This window comes from Netta rufina, assembly GCF_964035555.1.
Source record: "Netta rufina genome assembly, chromosome: 1".
NCBI classification, from domain to species: Eukaryota; Metazoa; Chordata; class Aves; order Anseriformes; family Anatidae; genus Netta; species Netta rufina.
Window position 1 is genome coordinate 205,118,281 of NC_140123.1, and position 12,480 is coordinate 205,130,760.

A 12,480-nucleotide genomic window follows, 5' to 3' on the forward strand; every position below is an offset into this window, starting at 1 on the left:
ATAATAACAACGTGGAAATAGTGCTAAGTATCTGCACCCTATCCTGATTTTCTTCTCTCCTTCCCATGCTCCTGTCAGGGCTCAGGGCTGAGGTTTGGGTGCAAGGAGGTGCCCAGCCTTCTTTTGTTGTGGATCACTCCATTGCTTTCTGCCTTCGTATCAAAATATTTACCAAAGCTGATCTGCAGTGCCTCCATCATGTAGCTCAGGGAATAATTGCTGTACACTGAGATATCCAGCAGCTAGGAATATTATAATTTTTACAACAGCAAGCAGATAATTTGTTGTTGCTAACATGGAAAATTGCAATCAGTTTATGATTTGGGCCAGTAACTATTTGTTCAAGCTTTACTGTGTGTGTCTCAAATATGTACCGGCCAGAACCGAGCATTGCAAACATCAGCAAGAGACAGATGACCGAGGAGAGTGATCAGGCATCAGCAGTTGTATTATTGCAGTCAGATATATCGGGTACAATAAGTGCACAGCAGCTGTGTTACCCAGGCATGGGTGCTGCAGGAAAGCATTTAGAGCTCAGAGTTGCAAGATTTTAGGTATTCCTCTGAAATAACAGTAAGTTAATTGCATGGTCCTGAATTAATAATAGCATGGGGTGCTCAGCAGGGTGATGTTTCCTTTCCTGCAGGAAAAGATGAATTCGGATGATGGTTCTGCACTCCCAAGGCACATGAGGGCCAGGAGATCAGCCCAGCAGGACAGACACCTGGTAAAGACCCTATTTCACCGTGGTGGCTTTGGGCTGGACATTGCATACAAGCAGAGCCACCGGCATAATCCCCAAGGGAGCGGTGACCCTTCCTTGTTGGCTCTGCCACAGGTGCATCCCCCCGGTGCCCCAGGAGCTCCGAAATCCCCATCTGGATCTGCGGTGAGTGAGTGAGACAACCTGATATAAAGTTGTCCTCAAACACATGGACACGAGGGAAACCCTACTTGCCTCTTCTCACCGTGCAAAATCATGATGAATCATGATCAATCTGGGTGGGGGGGGGTGAAATTTTGGTGATAAATATTAATAAATAAAGCAAGAAACAGCTGCAGGTGTGGCTGTCTTGCTTGGCAGAGCAGAGTGTTCTCGTATTTGGCAAGGGAAACGTGATGCTCACAACACGGAAGTGGTGAAAATCAAATTTAATCAATGAGGGAACATAAATTACCTGGATCATGGAGAAAGAAGTATGAGACAGGAGTATTTTGTGTCCTGAGAGAATAGAAGATACTGGTATGTGTGTGTAAATGTGAAAATACTTGAGTGCATTTATAAATATGTATAAGACGTATGTCTCTGACATACCTGCACAATTACATCTCCAAATTTAACATAATAAGCCAGAAATGGAAAGTGCAAAGAGATGAATTTACAAAATTTAAGAGAGCAAGACCTGTCTCCATGAGTTAAGGGTGAAAAATTCTGAGTCCTCCAGACTCCTTTCCCATGGCTCAAGGGGTGAAACATTTCTCCACCTCTTCTCACACTTTTCTCTTTTCTTCCTCAATTCAAGATGTACCCAGGCCCTCAGCACCCGAGGAGAATTAAGGTACAACATGAAGCCCCAGGGCTCCTCTCACCCCAGCTGCACATGGTGAGGATGTGGCAGAATCCCAACTCTGTGTTGTACCTGCACTCATTTTCTTACAGAAGGAGGAAATGGGCCAGCCAGATCCACCCTTGTGTTGCCAAAAGGTCAGTGCTTTTGGTTCACCTTTTAATGCAGATACCCAGTGGTGTTGGGGTGAGTTGGGATCCCAGAGCATCTCCCAGGGCAGTCTCATTTAGAGGCTGAGAAATCACAGATGAAAATTGGCCAGGCTGGTGGGTTCAAGAGGTGGTAACCAATGGTTTTGGCCACTGGCAATGAGTACAGGACCCATGCTGGAACCTTCCACATCTGTTTCAGATATGTTTTTGGTGTTTTGTGCCTCCTCAGTATTTTTTTCCTCTGTGAACTTCTCTGGTCTCCTTCAAACATGGTATCCTGGGACAGGGAGAACCTCAGCTACCGCTCATCTCTGGCCCCAGTTCCACAATTTATCATCTCTCTGTGCATTTCCACAGTGCAAGATAGGAGTGATGGGGTCAGGGACAGCCCTGATCTGGTTAGGATCTGGTTGGGGTAGCCTTGGTCCACCATTAAGCAGTGGAAAGGAGGTGGCCCTCCACTGCGGTTTGACAAAAGGTGATGCAGAAATGAGGGCAACACCAACGTGGCCCAAAGAGGGAAGGAGAAATTCCTCATGCTAGCAATTGAAGGCTCTGTCTGTTGTTTTCCAGGGAGAAATGGGAGCTCCAGGAGCCCGTGGAGACAAAGGAGAAAAGGTAGCAATAGTGCTTTTGTGGTCTGAGTCTCTGAGATTTGGAGAAGGAAGCTGGGGACACACTGGTGGAGAGGATGTTCAGTGTCCATGGGAGGCTGTGCTGATGTAAACTGGGATTGTTGCAGTCCCACCCTTATCCCTTGATCTGTCTGAGTGCTTCTGCTCCCTCCCAGCAATGCTAACACACGTCTGCCATGCCTCAAGGGGAAGGCAGAAAATTCAGGGAGGTTCCTGACGTTTGTTCTGCTGGACTGAACCAGGTGACAGACAAGCAAAAGCCAGCCCTGGCACAAGGACAGGGATGGAAGAAGGGCTGGAAGATATTTGGGTTTTGTCTTACAGGGGCAGCCTGGAGAGATGGGGGAGCCTGGAGAAAAGGTGAGCTGCGGAGTTGGGATCAGCAGCTGGAGCAGGACAGTGGTACCAGCTAGGTGGCCCAAATCCAGCACTGGGGATTGCCACGGGGAAGCCAAAACCCTGTCCCCTGCTCAGACCCATCACCTGCTGGGTCAGCTCAGTACCCCAACTCCTTCAGTACCCCATCTCCTTCTCTTTGGCCCCGTGTTGGGGCGTTTGGCTCTGCCCTGGCCACATGGACATTCCCCACCTCCTCTGGGGACATCAGAGGCATCTCTGTTGTGGGCACAACTGGAAACCTTTGCTCTCACTCGGGGTGGCACTGAGGTTGTACTTCACTCTTCTCCCACAGCCTTGGTAACTCTCTCTTCATTTCTTAGGGCACCAAAGGAGACAGAGGGGAAAATGGTCAAAAGGTAAAGAACAGCATTGATACCATGGTCAGCGGTGCCTCTACTGACACCAGGAGACCTTGTGTCCTCTATGACTGCTCTCCCTCGTGACATTTTACCTCCCATCTCAGGGAGAGGTGTCAAGGTGACCTCCTGAGATGTGGGCTCAGCCCTGGGAGATACGGCTGCTGTCTGTTGGCTTGGCAGGGAGTCCTGTTGGCTGCTCTAGGCAGGGCACACATCTTAGACTAATGCCAGAAGGTACGAGTCTCACCCAGAGTCTTCTGACACCATCTCCAATAATATTCCTGCAATTCATCTCCCTCTTTTCTAAAGCTCAGAATCACTGAAGGTTGAGGCTTGGAGGCACCTCTGGGCCCTTCTGGTCCCATCCCTGCTCCAGCAGGGCCACCCCAAGCTGGTGTCCAGGTGTTTTTTGATGCTCTCCAAGGAGGAGACTCCACAACCTCTGAGTACCTGTTCCAGGGTTCCAGCACCCGCCCAGCCCAGAAGTGCTTCTGGTGGGCAGAGGAAACCTCCTGGGCTCCAGGTCGTGCCCTGTTTGAGCTCTTTAAAAGTTCTCAGCAACTTTATCTCTCCAGATAAGGCTTCCCATCATCTAGAGGAGATGTGATAGTCACTTGGGGCCCTTTAGACTGGCTGTTCAGGGAGCAGCATGAAACAAGTTCTTGATGGACCCAGAGTGGAAGGAGTGGTCTTGCTTTTTTCTTGACCTTCTTTTCTTCATAGGGAGAACCAGGAATTGGATTCAGAGGTCCTGTTGGTCAGGCTGGTCCCCCAGGATTTAAGGTAAATCTGTCTTCTCCTCTAGATAGGATCTCACTTGTTTTTCTGTGGGTTTTACTCTCTGGAGTCCTTGCTGACCTTTCCATTGCTGGGTGGGAAGCACAGAGGTGGCTGGGATGGCAAAGATAAGGCACTGAGGCCAATCCTAGCTTGGAAAGGCAAGAAAAACTGTATGTGGGTTTGGGACAGAGGGAGAGCTTTGTGTCCTCCAAGGGACCAGTTCAGAACAACTGAGCTCCAGAGGATAAATATGGCTGTGAAAAAAATCCAGGGAATTGTGGTCTCAGCAGAGGGTTGTTTCTGCAGTCCCTTGGGACATTGCAGGAATTTGGGGTTTGAGTTTACTGAACAGCTCTGTGGGTGTAAAGGTAAGTGGTCCCCACTCTAGCAAGCCGTTCTCCAGCCCTAGGACTTCTCTGATGGGTCTGAGCTGGAAGAGATGCCCCCAGTTCTACGTACCTTTCATGGGAATTCAATGAAACACCCCAGGCTTTCTCCAGGACCTTTGGGATTCCATCAGTCCCACCTAAGATCTAAATTCCTTGTGATTCACTCAACAGGGTGAGCCAGGGGCCCCAGGACCTCCAGGAGCTCAGGGCATCCAGGGCATTCGAGGCAACGCTGGCACTCCTGGGTCACAGGGGGACAGAGGGGCTCCAGGCCTGCCGGGGACACCAGGACAGAAGGCAGGTGGTGTGTGGTGAAGGGACTGGGCATGTGGTGTTGGACACAAGGTGAGAATGAGCGTGGTCTTCCTTAGATTGCATCAGGTGTCCACTTCAGGTCAGACCCCCACCTACCCAGGTCTCCTGAGCCTACACAGAGTCTGGGAAGGGAAACAGAGATAAAGGCTGGTTGCAAAAGGAGTGGTAATGGCATTGATGAGATAAACTGATGTGGTTAGGGAAAAAAAAAATAATAAATAAATAAATGAATTAATAAATAAACAGGCAGGGTTTGGGCCAGGAGGATGTTCTTCCAGTTCAAAACAAAAGCAATGGAGCTCCAAGACAGGTGGGGACCCATTATTCTCTACTGAAACTTAATGATGTGACCTGATGAGGTGATTAGGAAGAAAAGGAGTGGTTTGGGGTTTGATGTTAGCAAGAGGGTTCGGGGTCATTAGAACATGGGGACAGAAGGAGCAATGATTGTCACTGCAAGGACAAGGAGTTTAGTGGGAGGTGGGATGGGGGACAGCAACATGTTTAAACTCAGGGTCTCTCCTCAACAGCAAAGAGGCTCCCATTGGGAGCATCCCAATGACTATTCCTCCTGCTTGCTGTGGTGCACAAGGCTTTAGGGACGCTGGCTTTGGCTTTCAGGCTGGCTTAAGGGGAAGCAGGGCCTTTCCCTTAGGGTGTTCTCCTTAAAGGATTTTATTTTCAAGGGTGAACGTGGGAAGAGGGGCCGGAATGGATTTGCTGGACCTGCAGGACCATCGGGATCCCCAGGAAAGGAGGTGACTTTTATACCTCAACCCTTTGTCTTCTGAGCAATGCAGGGTTGGCTGGGGAGGTGGTTGGGGCCCTGGCACCTGGCATGGGTGTGTTTTCACCCTTTTAGTGGGCCAGGAGAACATCAAAGACATGCAAAAACGAAGTCTTCCCTCCTACTTTGTTTTCCTCATCCTACAGGGGATTCCTGGGACACCCGGACCCAAAGGCAACAAGGTGAGTGCCAATCTGCCAGGCAGGTCACAAGTAGCCGAGATCCTGGGGTGGCAATGGGACATCCACTGCCCTCCCCTGGCTCCTTATCCCTGAGCCCTTCCAGGTGCTTCATCCCTCTTTTGCCCTCAAGCCCTTCTTCCCCAAGTTTGCCAGAGCATCCTCCAGAGAGAGCAGCAGAAAGTCAATGGAAGTGTCTCCTGACTCTTTCTGTGGCTTTTAAATCAGAGTCAAGCCTATCAACAATCATCCCATGTGGTGTCCTTGCTCCAAGCAAGACCTTTTTTGGTTTTGTTCTGCAGGGAGAAGTTGGGGTTGGAGCTGCTGGTCCAAGAGGTCCTCGTGGGCTGCCTGGCCCTCAGGTAGGTCCTTCCAAACATGCTCCTTGCTTGGCTTATTACAATCTACCCTCTTCTGGAGGCAACATTATACCATCACCTCCTGCTCACTCAACACAGAGGATGCCAGAAGAGCCCTCTTTAATTAAATAATGGTTGCAATTAGCATCCCCTCTGCAATTAGATGCACTCAAGCGCTGCATGTTGCACTGGCCGGCTGCATGCCTGTGCCCTCACTGGCTGAGTGGGAGCTTCAAAGGCAGCATCTACACCTCCACATCTGCATGTCTCAATAATATCATTTCAGTGAGGAGCCAGCTCATTTTGCATGCTTTGGGGATGCTACCTGCAAGCTCATTCCTTCAGAAATCCACATCCAGCTTTTTTACCCTCATTTCCCTCTTCCAGTCCCCCTGGCAGAGGGAAAACAGCCCCTGTCATCCTCGGGACAGCAATGCTCACTTTTCCTCACTTTGCTGAGAAGTTTTTGGTCCCCTTCTGGCAAAGACCCCAGGGAGATCCTCTGGAGTTGTAATCAGAGGCCATGTTTCAATTTGCTGCGTCTGTGGCTGTTCCGCGAATAAACTGATTTTATGCTGCAATCCATTTAGACAAACTCCCCATCTGCTAGCAGAACGGTTCAATGAGGCCCCTGAGACAAAACACTTAATGAGAATGTCAACAGCTGTGAAAGGTCTGGGGTAAGCCTCGCTCAAGCTTTATTATCTGTAGAAATGATGAAATAATGTTTCTGCTCTTCTGACTCCAGCATATATCTGGAGTGAATCACAGAATCTGAAATTACATTGGCTACACAGAAGAGGGAAAAATTTGGCCTCACAGGATGGTGCCTAAGTCGAGGCATCTTAAAGACAGGTAAATCTTGGGGGATCTACCTAGAGAGATCATAAAAGCACTTCTCAGACCCAACAGCACACCTATTCCTGGTAGTAAGGTTGAAAAAGAAATCAGTGGCATGCTTGAGGCAAGGCTCAGAAGAAGCACTAGAAAACTACAGCTAAGTGTGAAGATAAGGCTCACATTGGTCACCAAAGGCAAGGATTTCTGCTGAGCAGCTGGCTGGTGGTATCTTCTTTCTGAAAGTCAGTGGTGTGGGTTTCAGGTGAATTCCTTTGCTGGGGTGAGGCCTACTGAAATCGAGCTCAGCAATGGGTTATGAATGTGCATAAAAGCTATCAAGCCCTTTAACTGAGGGTGAGAAACCTCTTGGGAACCCAGGAACATCTCAGATCTCTGCCCATTGCTGCCCATGCCTTTGTCATGTGTAAATGCAGCTCAAGGAGGGTCACCCAACCTTAGGTGGCTTCTTCTGAGCCAGTCCTCCCTGTAGCATCAGAGAAGAAGAGGCACCTTTATTGGAGTGATATCATGCTAAATCAGGTCCATATCCTACAAATGCATTTCACTTGGGGGCTGAGGAGAAGCTGAAGATTGAGGCTGACCAAAGTATTATTCTCTAAACCCTGCACACACTGCCACCTGCAGTGACATGTGGATGGTCTCGAGCCCTCCAGGCCCTTTAAACCAAAACCATAGGAGCATTGAGGCACCTAATCCACGAGGCCATACAAGTGAGCAAGGCAGGAGGACTCCCTGGAGGATCTAGGCTTCTGAACATTCAATTCCTGTTGTCCCCTGAGAGATGGTTTGCAGAATTGGGACTGTATATGTTGCATTTGTCTGCTGGTGGCCATCACTACCCCTCTTCTTCCTCACAGGGTGGCAAGGGCGCTGTGGGAGTCCGTGGCCCCGTTGGCATGATGGTGAGTGTTAACATAGCATGCAAGACTGATTAACATGGATTACAGTGGCCCAGGGCCCACAGATAATGAAAAAAATAAAAAATGTAAATGATTTGATGGTCTTAGTGGGAAATAGAGACTTGGGGAACCTGAACTCCAGGGTTGTGTTGGGATGCATGAGCATAAATCCCGCAGGCAGCTGTGAGACACAAGCTGCCGTGCCAAGCGTAATCACTTTAGGCTCCTGTCCATTTGGCTGACTCATCTACAAGCTTCTGAAGCCCTCCTAAAATATCTCCACCTCTCTTTTCTTCTCCGTCAGGTCTGCTTGCCTGCATGAGTTTCAGGGTCTTGTTCTGTTTTAAATTCCCTTTCCGCTGATAGGGGTGAGTCAGGAGAGATGCAGATCACAACTGCTGCTTCGACAAACAACTTTTTATTTATTAAGCTGTTGTCTCGAATGGAATGAAGCTCTTGTTATGAGCAGAATAGGCCTTTATGAAGCTTCTCAGAAGGCCAAGGGTGACTGCAGCACCACATTTCACCCTGGGTCTCATCCCTGAAGGGTTTGTTCTTGTCCAGGCTGTCCCTTAACCATGAGGGCTTGCAGAAGGATGTAGCCCAGTGGTCAGGGCAGCAGCACAGGGCACATGGGGCTAGCAAAAAGCAGGGTTTGTGCCTTTGGGAAATATCTGTGCTCCATCTCCTCCCAGTCCATCCTGTCCCTGCCCACCCCTGTGATGAGCTGTCTGTGCTGCAGGGGGAAGTGGCCACCTCTAGATGTATTTGTATGAGGTCATGGATCACAAAAAGGGGTTATACCTCGGCTGACTCCCCAGGAGAAGCCCTCTGGCAGCAGCCCTACACTCTCTGAGAGGCTGGGGCTTCATCTCCTTAACATTAAGCATACAGAAGTCTCAATGTGAGGCTTGCAAAATGGGGCAAATTGGCCAATCTGGTTTAATTTATATATCTCCCAGGAGATCCTGAGTTGTAGCCCTGACCCTGTGCCGGGCAGAAATCTATGGCTAATTTTTTTCTTTCCACCAGTGTGACTCAATTTTGCTGTTTCTCACTTCTCAAATTGCTCTCAGGGGGAAGGAAAGGAGAGCTTGGGCTCCTGCACCCACCCCACCACCAGCTTCTCCACGCTGGAGCCTCTCCTTGGAGGCAGCCCTTCAAGTGGAGGCTGCTCTTTTACTCTTCCCTAACACCTTCCCCGTTTGGTATTTCTCTTTACATTTTGTTTTATGTTCTTGCAGGGTCTAAAAGGCCTCCCAGGCATGAAAGGCGAAAGAGTAAGCAACAGTCACCTTACTTATGCAGCTCCTCAGGAGGAAGGCACCATTGTGGGGAGCCTTTATCATGGAAAACTTGGGAGGGGGGAGAGACAATTTGCTCAGTGTGCACAAGTGTGAAGTGACATTTGCAGCCCCCAGTAAGGACTGGGCTGAGATGGGGCCTGGGTGCATGCTATCTTTCTGCAGGCCCATTTTTTTGGTTGGTTGGTGTTTTTTTGGAGGGGTGGTGGAAGGAAATTGGGGAGTTTGGACACCAAGGGACTCCTGGTGTACTCCGTTTGACACCCAAATGTGCAATGCATACCCATTATTTGCATCCCTGAGCAGGAGTCCCTTGGTCTTCTTCTGCCACTTCCCACTTGCAAGCCCTGAAAAGCTGAAACGTGCAGTGCTGAGAAGAGCAAATCTTTCAGTACAACATGCAAGTTTTGAGGGGGAAATCTGGGAAATCCTACATTATGTAGGAAGTCTTCCTACCCTAGATATAGCGTGGGCACATCTCTGCAGGCGTTATGTCCTGCTGGGAGGTGAAAATCCAAGGACAGCTCCACACCGTGGATGTGCTGAGCATGGTGGAGTCAGCCAAACCACTCCAGTCCTGGATCTTTCTTTTTTTTTTTTTTTTTTTGTTTATCATTGCAATAAATTCTGGTGGTGCGCAATCTCTTGCGGTAAGCTAATCATTTGGCCGAGTGCCCAGAGGAACTGGCTCCCAGCTGTGATAGATGTCAGCGTCTTGACGTGCAAATCGGTGGACTGAGCAGCACAAGAAGAGTGAGTAAAAAGGGAATCACTCACTGTCTTTTTTTTTTTTTTTTTTTCTTTCCTGTTTTCAGGGTGATCGGGGACTTCTGGGACCCAAGGGAGAAAGAGTAAGGACATTCCAGCTTGTGGCTATCTGGGGCAGATGGGGTAAAAGGCTGCTAGGATTTTATAGTTACCTGTGAGCAGATGGACGTTTATTTTAGTGAGTCAGTGATCAGACATGGTAGAGACGTAAATGATAAGAAATACTGATGGGTGGTTTCAAATATCTGGAGGTCTTAGGGATATTACAGGATTTGTAGTGTTACATATGGGGGAGCACAGCTCAGCTTGCATGGGGTGCTGAGCAAGGATCCCAGCTGATGGTGTTCAAAGACTTCACATCAAAGGGAACTTTAAATCCTACCTTCAATCCTTAGTGGGAACTGAGTAGTAAGCACCACGTGCCTGGATGAGGATCCCTTTGCCAAGGAAATTTGCAGAATTTGAGCCCACCAGTGTCTCAGAGCTGTACCATGTGGGGAACCGCTCCCTGGCGAGATCTTTTAAAATTTTAATTAAAAATAAAAAATAAAATCAGAGCTTAAACAGGACCTGTGGACATCTCTGGTACAACCCCCGCACAAAGCAGGGCCAGCTGCAAAAGCAGATCACACTGCTCATGTCCTCGTGTGCTCTTCTCTGAGCCTCTGCTCTGATGTTTGGCCACCCCCAGGGGAAGAAGCTTTTTCTTCTGTCTGATGGGTGGAACAACTGGTCCCTTCACTGTGCACCTCCAAGAAAACTTGGGGTCTATCCTCTCTGCATTTTACACCCATGAAATGGAAGACAATGCTTAGATGTCTTCCTCCATCGTGGGGTTCTCCAGTGGGTTCAATCCATTTTGTTGGTGTCTTCCTTGCCCTGTACGCAATGCTCCAGGTGGGGCTTGCACCATAGTTTTAATAGGATCCTACAAAAGCCATAACCAAAAACAGCAGAAAAAAAAAGTCACTTCAGCAACTCTTTTCTGGGGCACAAAAATGCTTCCTGTGCTCTAAGGGAGGAAGAAAATTTCCACTGATTTTGGTGAACCAGCTCGCCCCAAAGCGTGCTGCAATCTTAAGCCTGAGTTGGCTCATAGCAGGTAATGCGAAAATAACACCCAGAGTGGTTCTGGAAAGTGCACAGAAAATGCTGAACTTCTGCCCAGTGTTTTGTTAACTTCCTTCCTGGATGAAATGGCTTGTTAGAAAATGAGTTTTAGAAAACCTACATGATGATTCTGCCTTTGAGTCATGCAGTATTAAATGATTATGGCCGATTTGTCTCTGAGGAGGCTACTTTCAAAAGGGACTCGCTCCAGAGACAAATCAATTCTTAATCTGCTTCATGAGGAGGCCCCAAAACACCTCCCAAGATGAAGGAATGCGTAATCTGTTTTTCCAAAGAACACCTTAATAAAATATAAGGAGGAGTGTGAGATAAAACTGGAAGGGAGAGAGAGTTGGTTTGGGTTTGTTCTACATGATTGCAGCTCAATTTTCTTTCTAACTCTCTCTTCATCAATACAGGACTATCTGTGTGCATCTCAGGGCCAGTACCATATATTGGATTAAACTACAGCATACTTATGCTCTCTTTTGTCCGCAAAATTGATCAAGTCCATCCCCATCCGCATTATAGATACTACGGAGAAAGAAAGCAGGAGGGTATATTAAGATGGAACTGGATCAGGGTCCTACGGTGACTGTGATGGTTGTATAAAGATTGCAAAAGACTGAAAAATATTATCAAATCTGGGGGAACGTTAATTCATGCATGTTTGTTAAGACCCTAGCATCAATGCAGTCTCCCTGAACGGGGATATTTGCGATACTGAAGCGAGCTGGTGTAAATGGAGGCCTTTTCAAGAGGGCTACAATTGCCACAAAGGACTAGCAAGGAGAATTATCAGCCTGCAAGGGGTTAATTTATCTTTCAGGGGAATAAAAATGAATAAATGAGTTCTGTATGCTGCTAACAGCAATGGTGAAATATTAACAGGCTGCACTGAACATCCAAATCAGATGTAAAAGTCTTCCAAAGGCGAAAACTGCTCCTTTCTGCTTCTGTCCTGCCCATGGTAAAAAGGAATCACCTTCCCTACTGGGTCTGCCCTGTCTCCAGTGCCAAAACCCACACCTGCTGCACCTCCACGCGTCCTCCTTGCTGCTGCACGCTGGAGGCAGGTGCACGCCGGCAGGTCGCAGTGCCCCGGTTTGAAGAATCGATGTTGTTGAGGGTGTGGAGGTTATCCCATTACCCTGAAACCAGCCTTTAGCTGGGTTAGGATGAAACAGAAGTATTACCCTGTGACACGCAGCCTGCACAGCTACGGAAGGCTGTGAAAGACTTGGGTAAAGAAAATTTCGGTAAAGAAAATTTGTCTTAATCCCAAAGACCAAAATGAAAAAGCTTCTTAGATAGCCTGCCATCTTCTCACACTTGTCCATATCCCCAGGGGCTCAGGTTGTGCCCAGAGGAAACTTTTCCAGCCAGGTGTAGGTTTTCCCTGAAGCTATCCAGAAGGTGGCTTCAACCCTCCTCCCTCCAAACTATGGATGGCATCTCCTCCTTGGAGACACAACTGCTGATGAATATACTTGGCTCAGACATGTCCGTGGGGTTACTGCAGCCCTGTAGAAACCAGGGTGGCACCTAGAGTGGCTGACCCTCAAAAACTACCTCAGAAGGATGTCCTAAGTCCCACTCACCTTCCTGAGCTCCAT

The 12,480-nt window shown here is 48.4% G+C and overlaps 1 protein-coding gene across 1 annotated transcript in view; it reads left to right on the forward strand.

Annotated features, from left to right (window-relative positions):
- The window catches only part of LOC311222229 (uncharacterized protein), a gene marked incomplete at both ends in the record, with an annotated part of 99,734 nt that overhangs the window by 52,908 nt on the left and 34,346 nt on the right, over window positions 1-12,480 (forward strand). Inside the window, 15 exons of the mRNA XM_084306405.1 lie at window positions 647-727; window positions 839-889; window positions 1,524-1,559; window positions 1,661-1,705; window positions 2,294-2,338; window positions 2,680-2,715; window positions 3,075-3,110; window positions 3,837-3,896; window positions 4,454-4,579; window positions 5,284-5,355; window positions 5,531-5,566; window positions 5,866-5,925; window positions 7,641-7,685; window positions 8,927-8,962; window positions 9,802-9,837. Coding sequence (XP_084162531.1) covers window positions 647-727; window positions 839-889; window positions 1,524-1,559; window positions 1,661-1,705; window positions 2,294-2,338; window positions 2,680-2,715; window positions 3,075-3,110; window positions 3,837-3,896; window positions 4,454-4,579; window positions 5,284-5,355; window positions 5,531-5,566; window positions 5,866-5,925; window positions 7,641-7,685; window positions 8,927-8,962; window positions 9,802-9,837 — 801 coding nt within the window. The remainder of the gene's footprint in view (window positions 1-646; window positions 728-838; window positions 890-1,523; window positions 1,560-1,660; window positions 1,706-2,293; window positions 2,339-2,679; window positions 2,716-3,074; window positions 3,111-3,836; window positions 3,897-4,453; window positions 4,580-5,283; window positions 5,356-5,530; window positions 5,567-5,865; window positions 5,926-7,640; window positions 7,686-8,926; window positions 8,963-9,801; window positions 9,838-12,480) is intronic.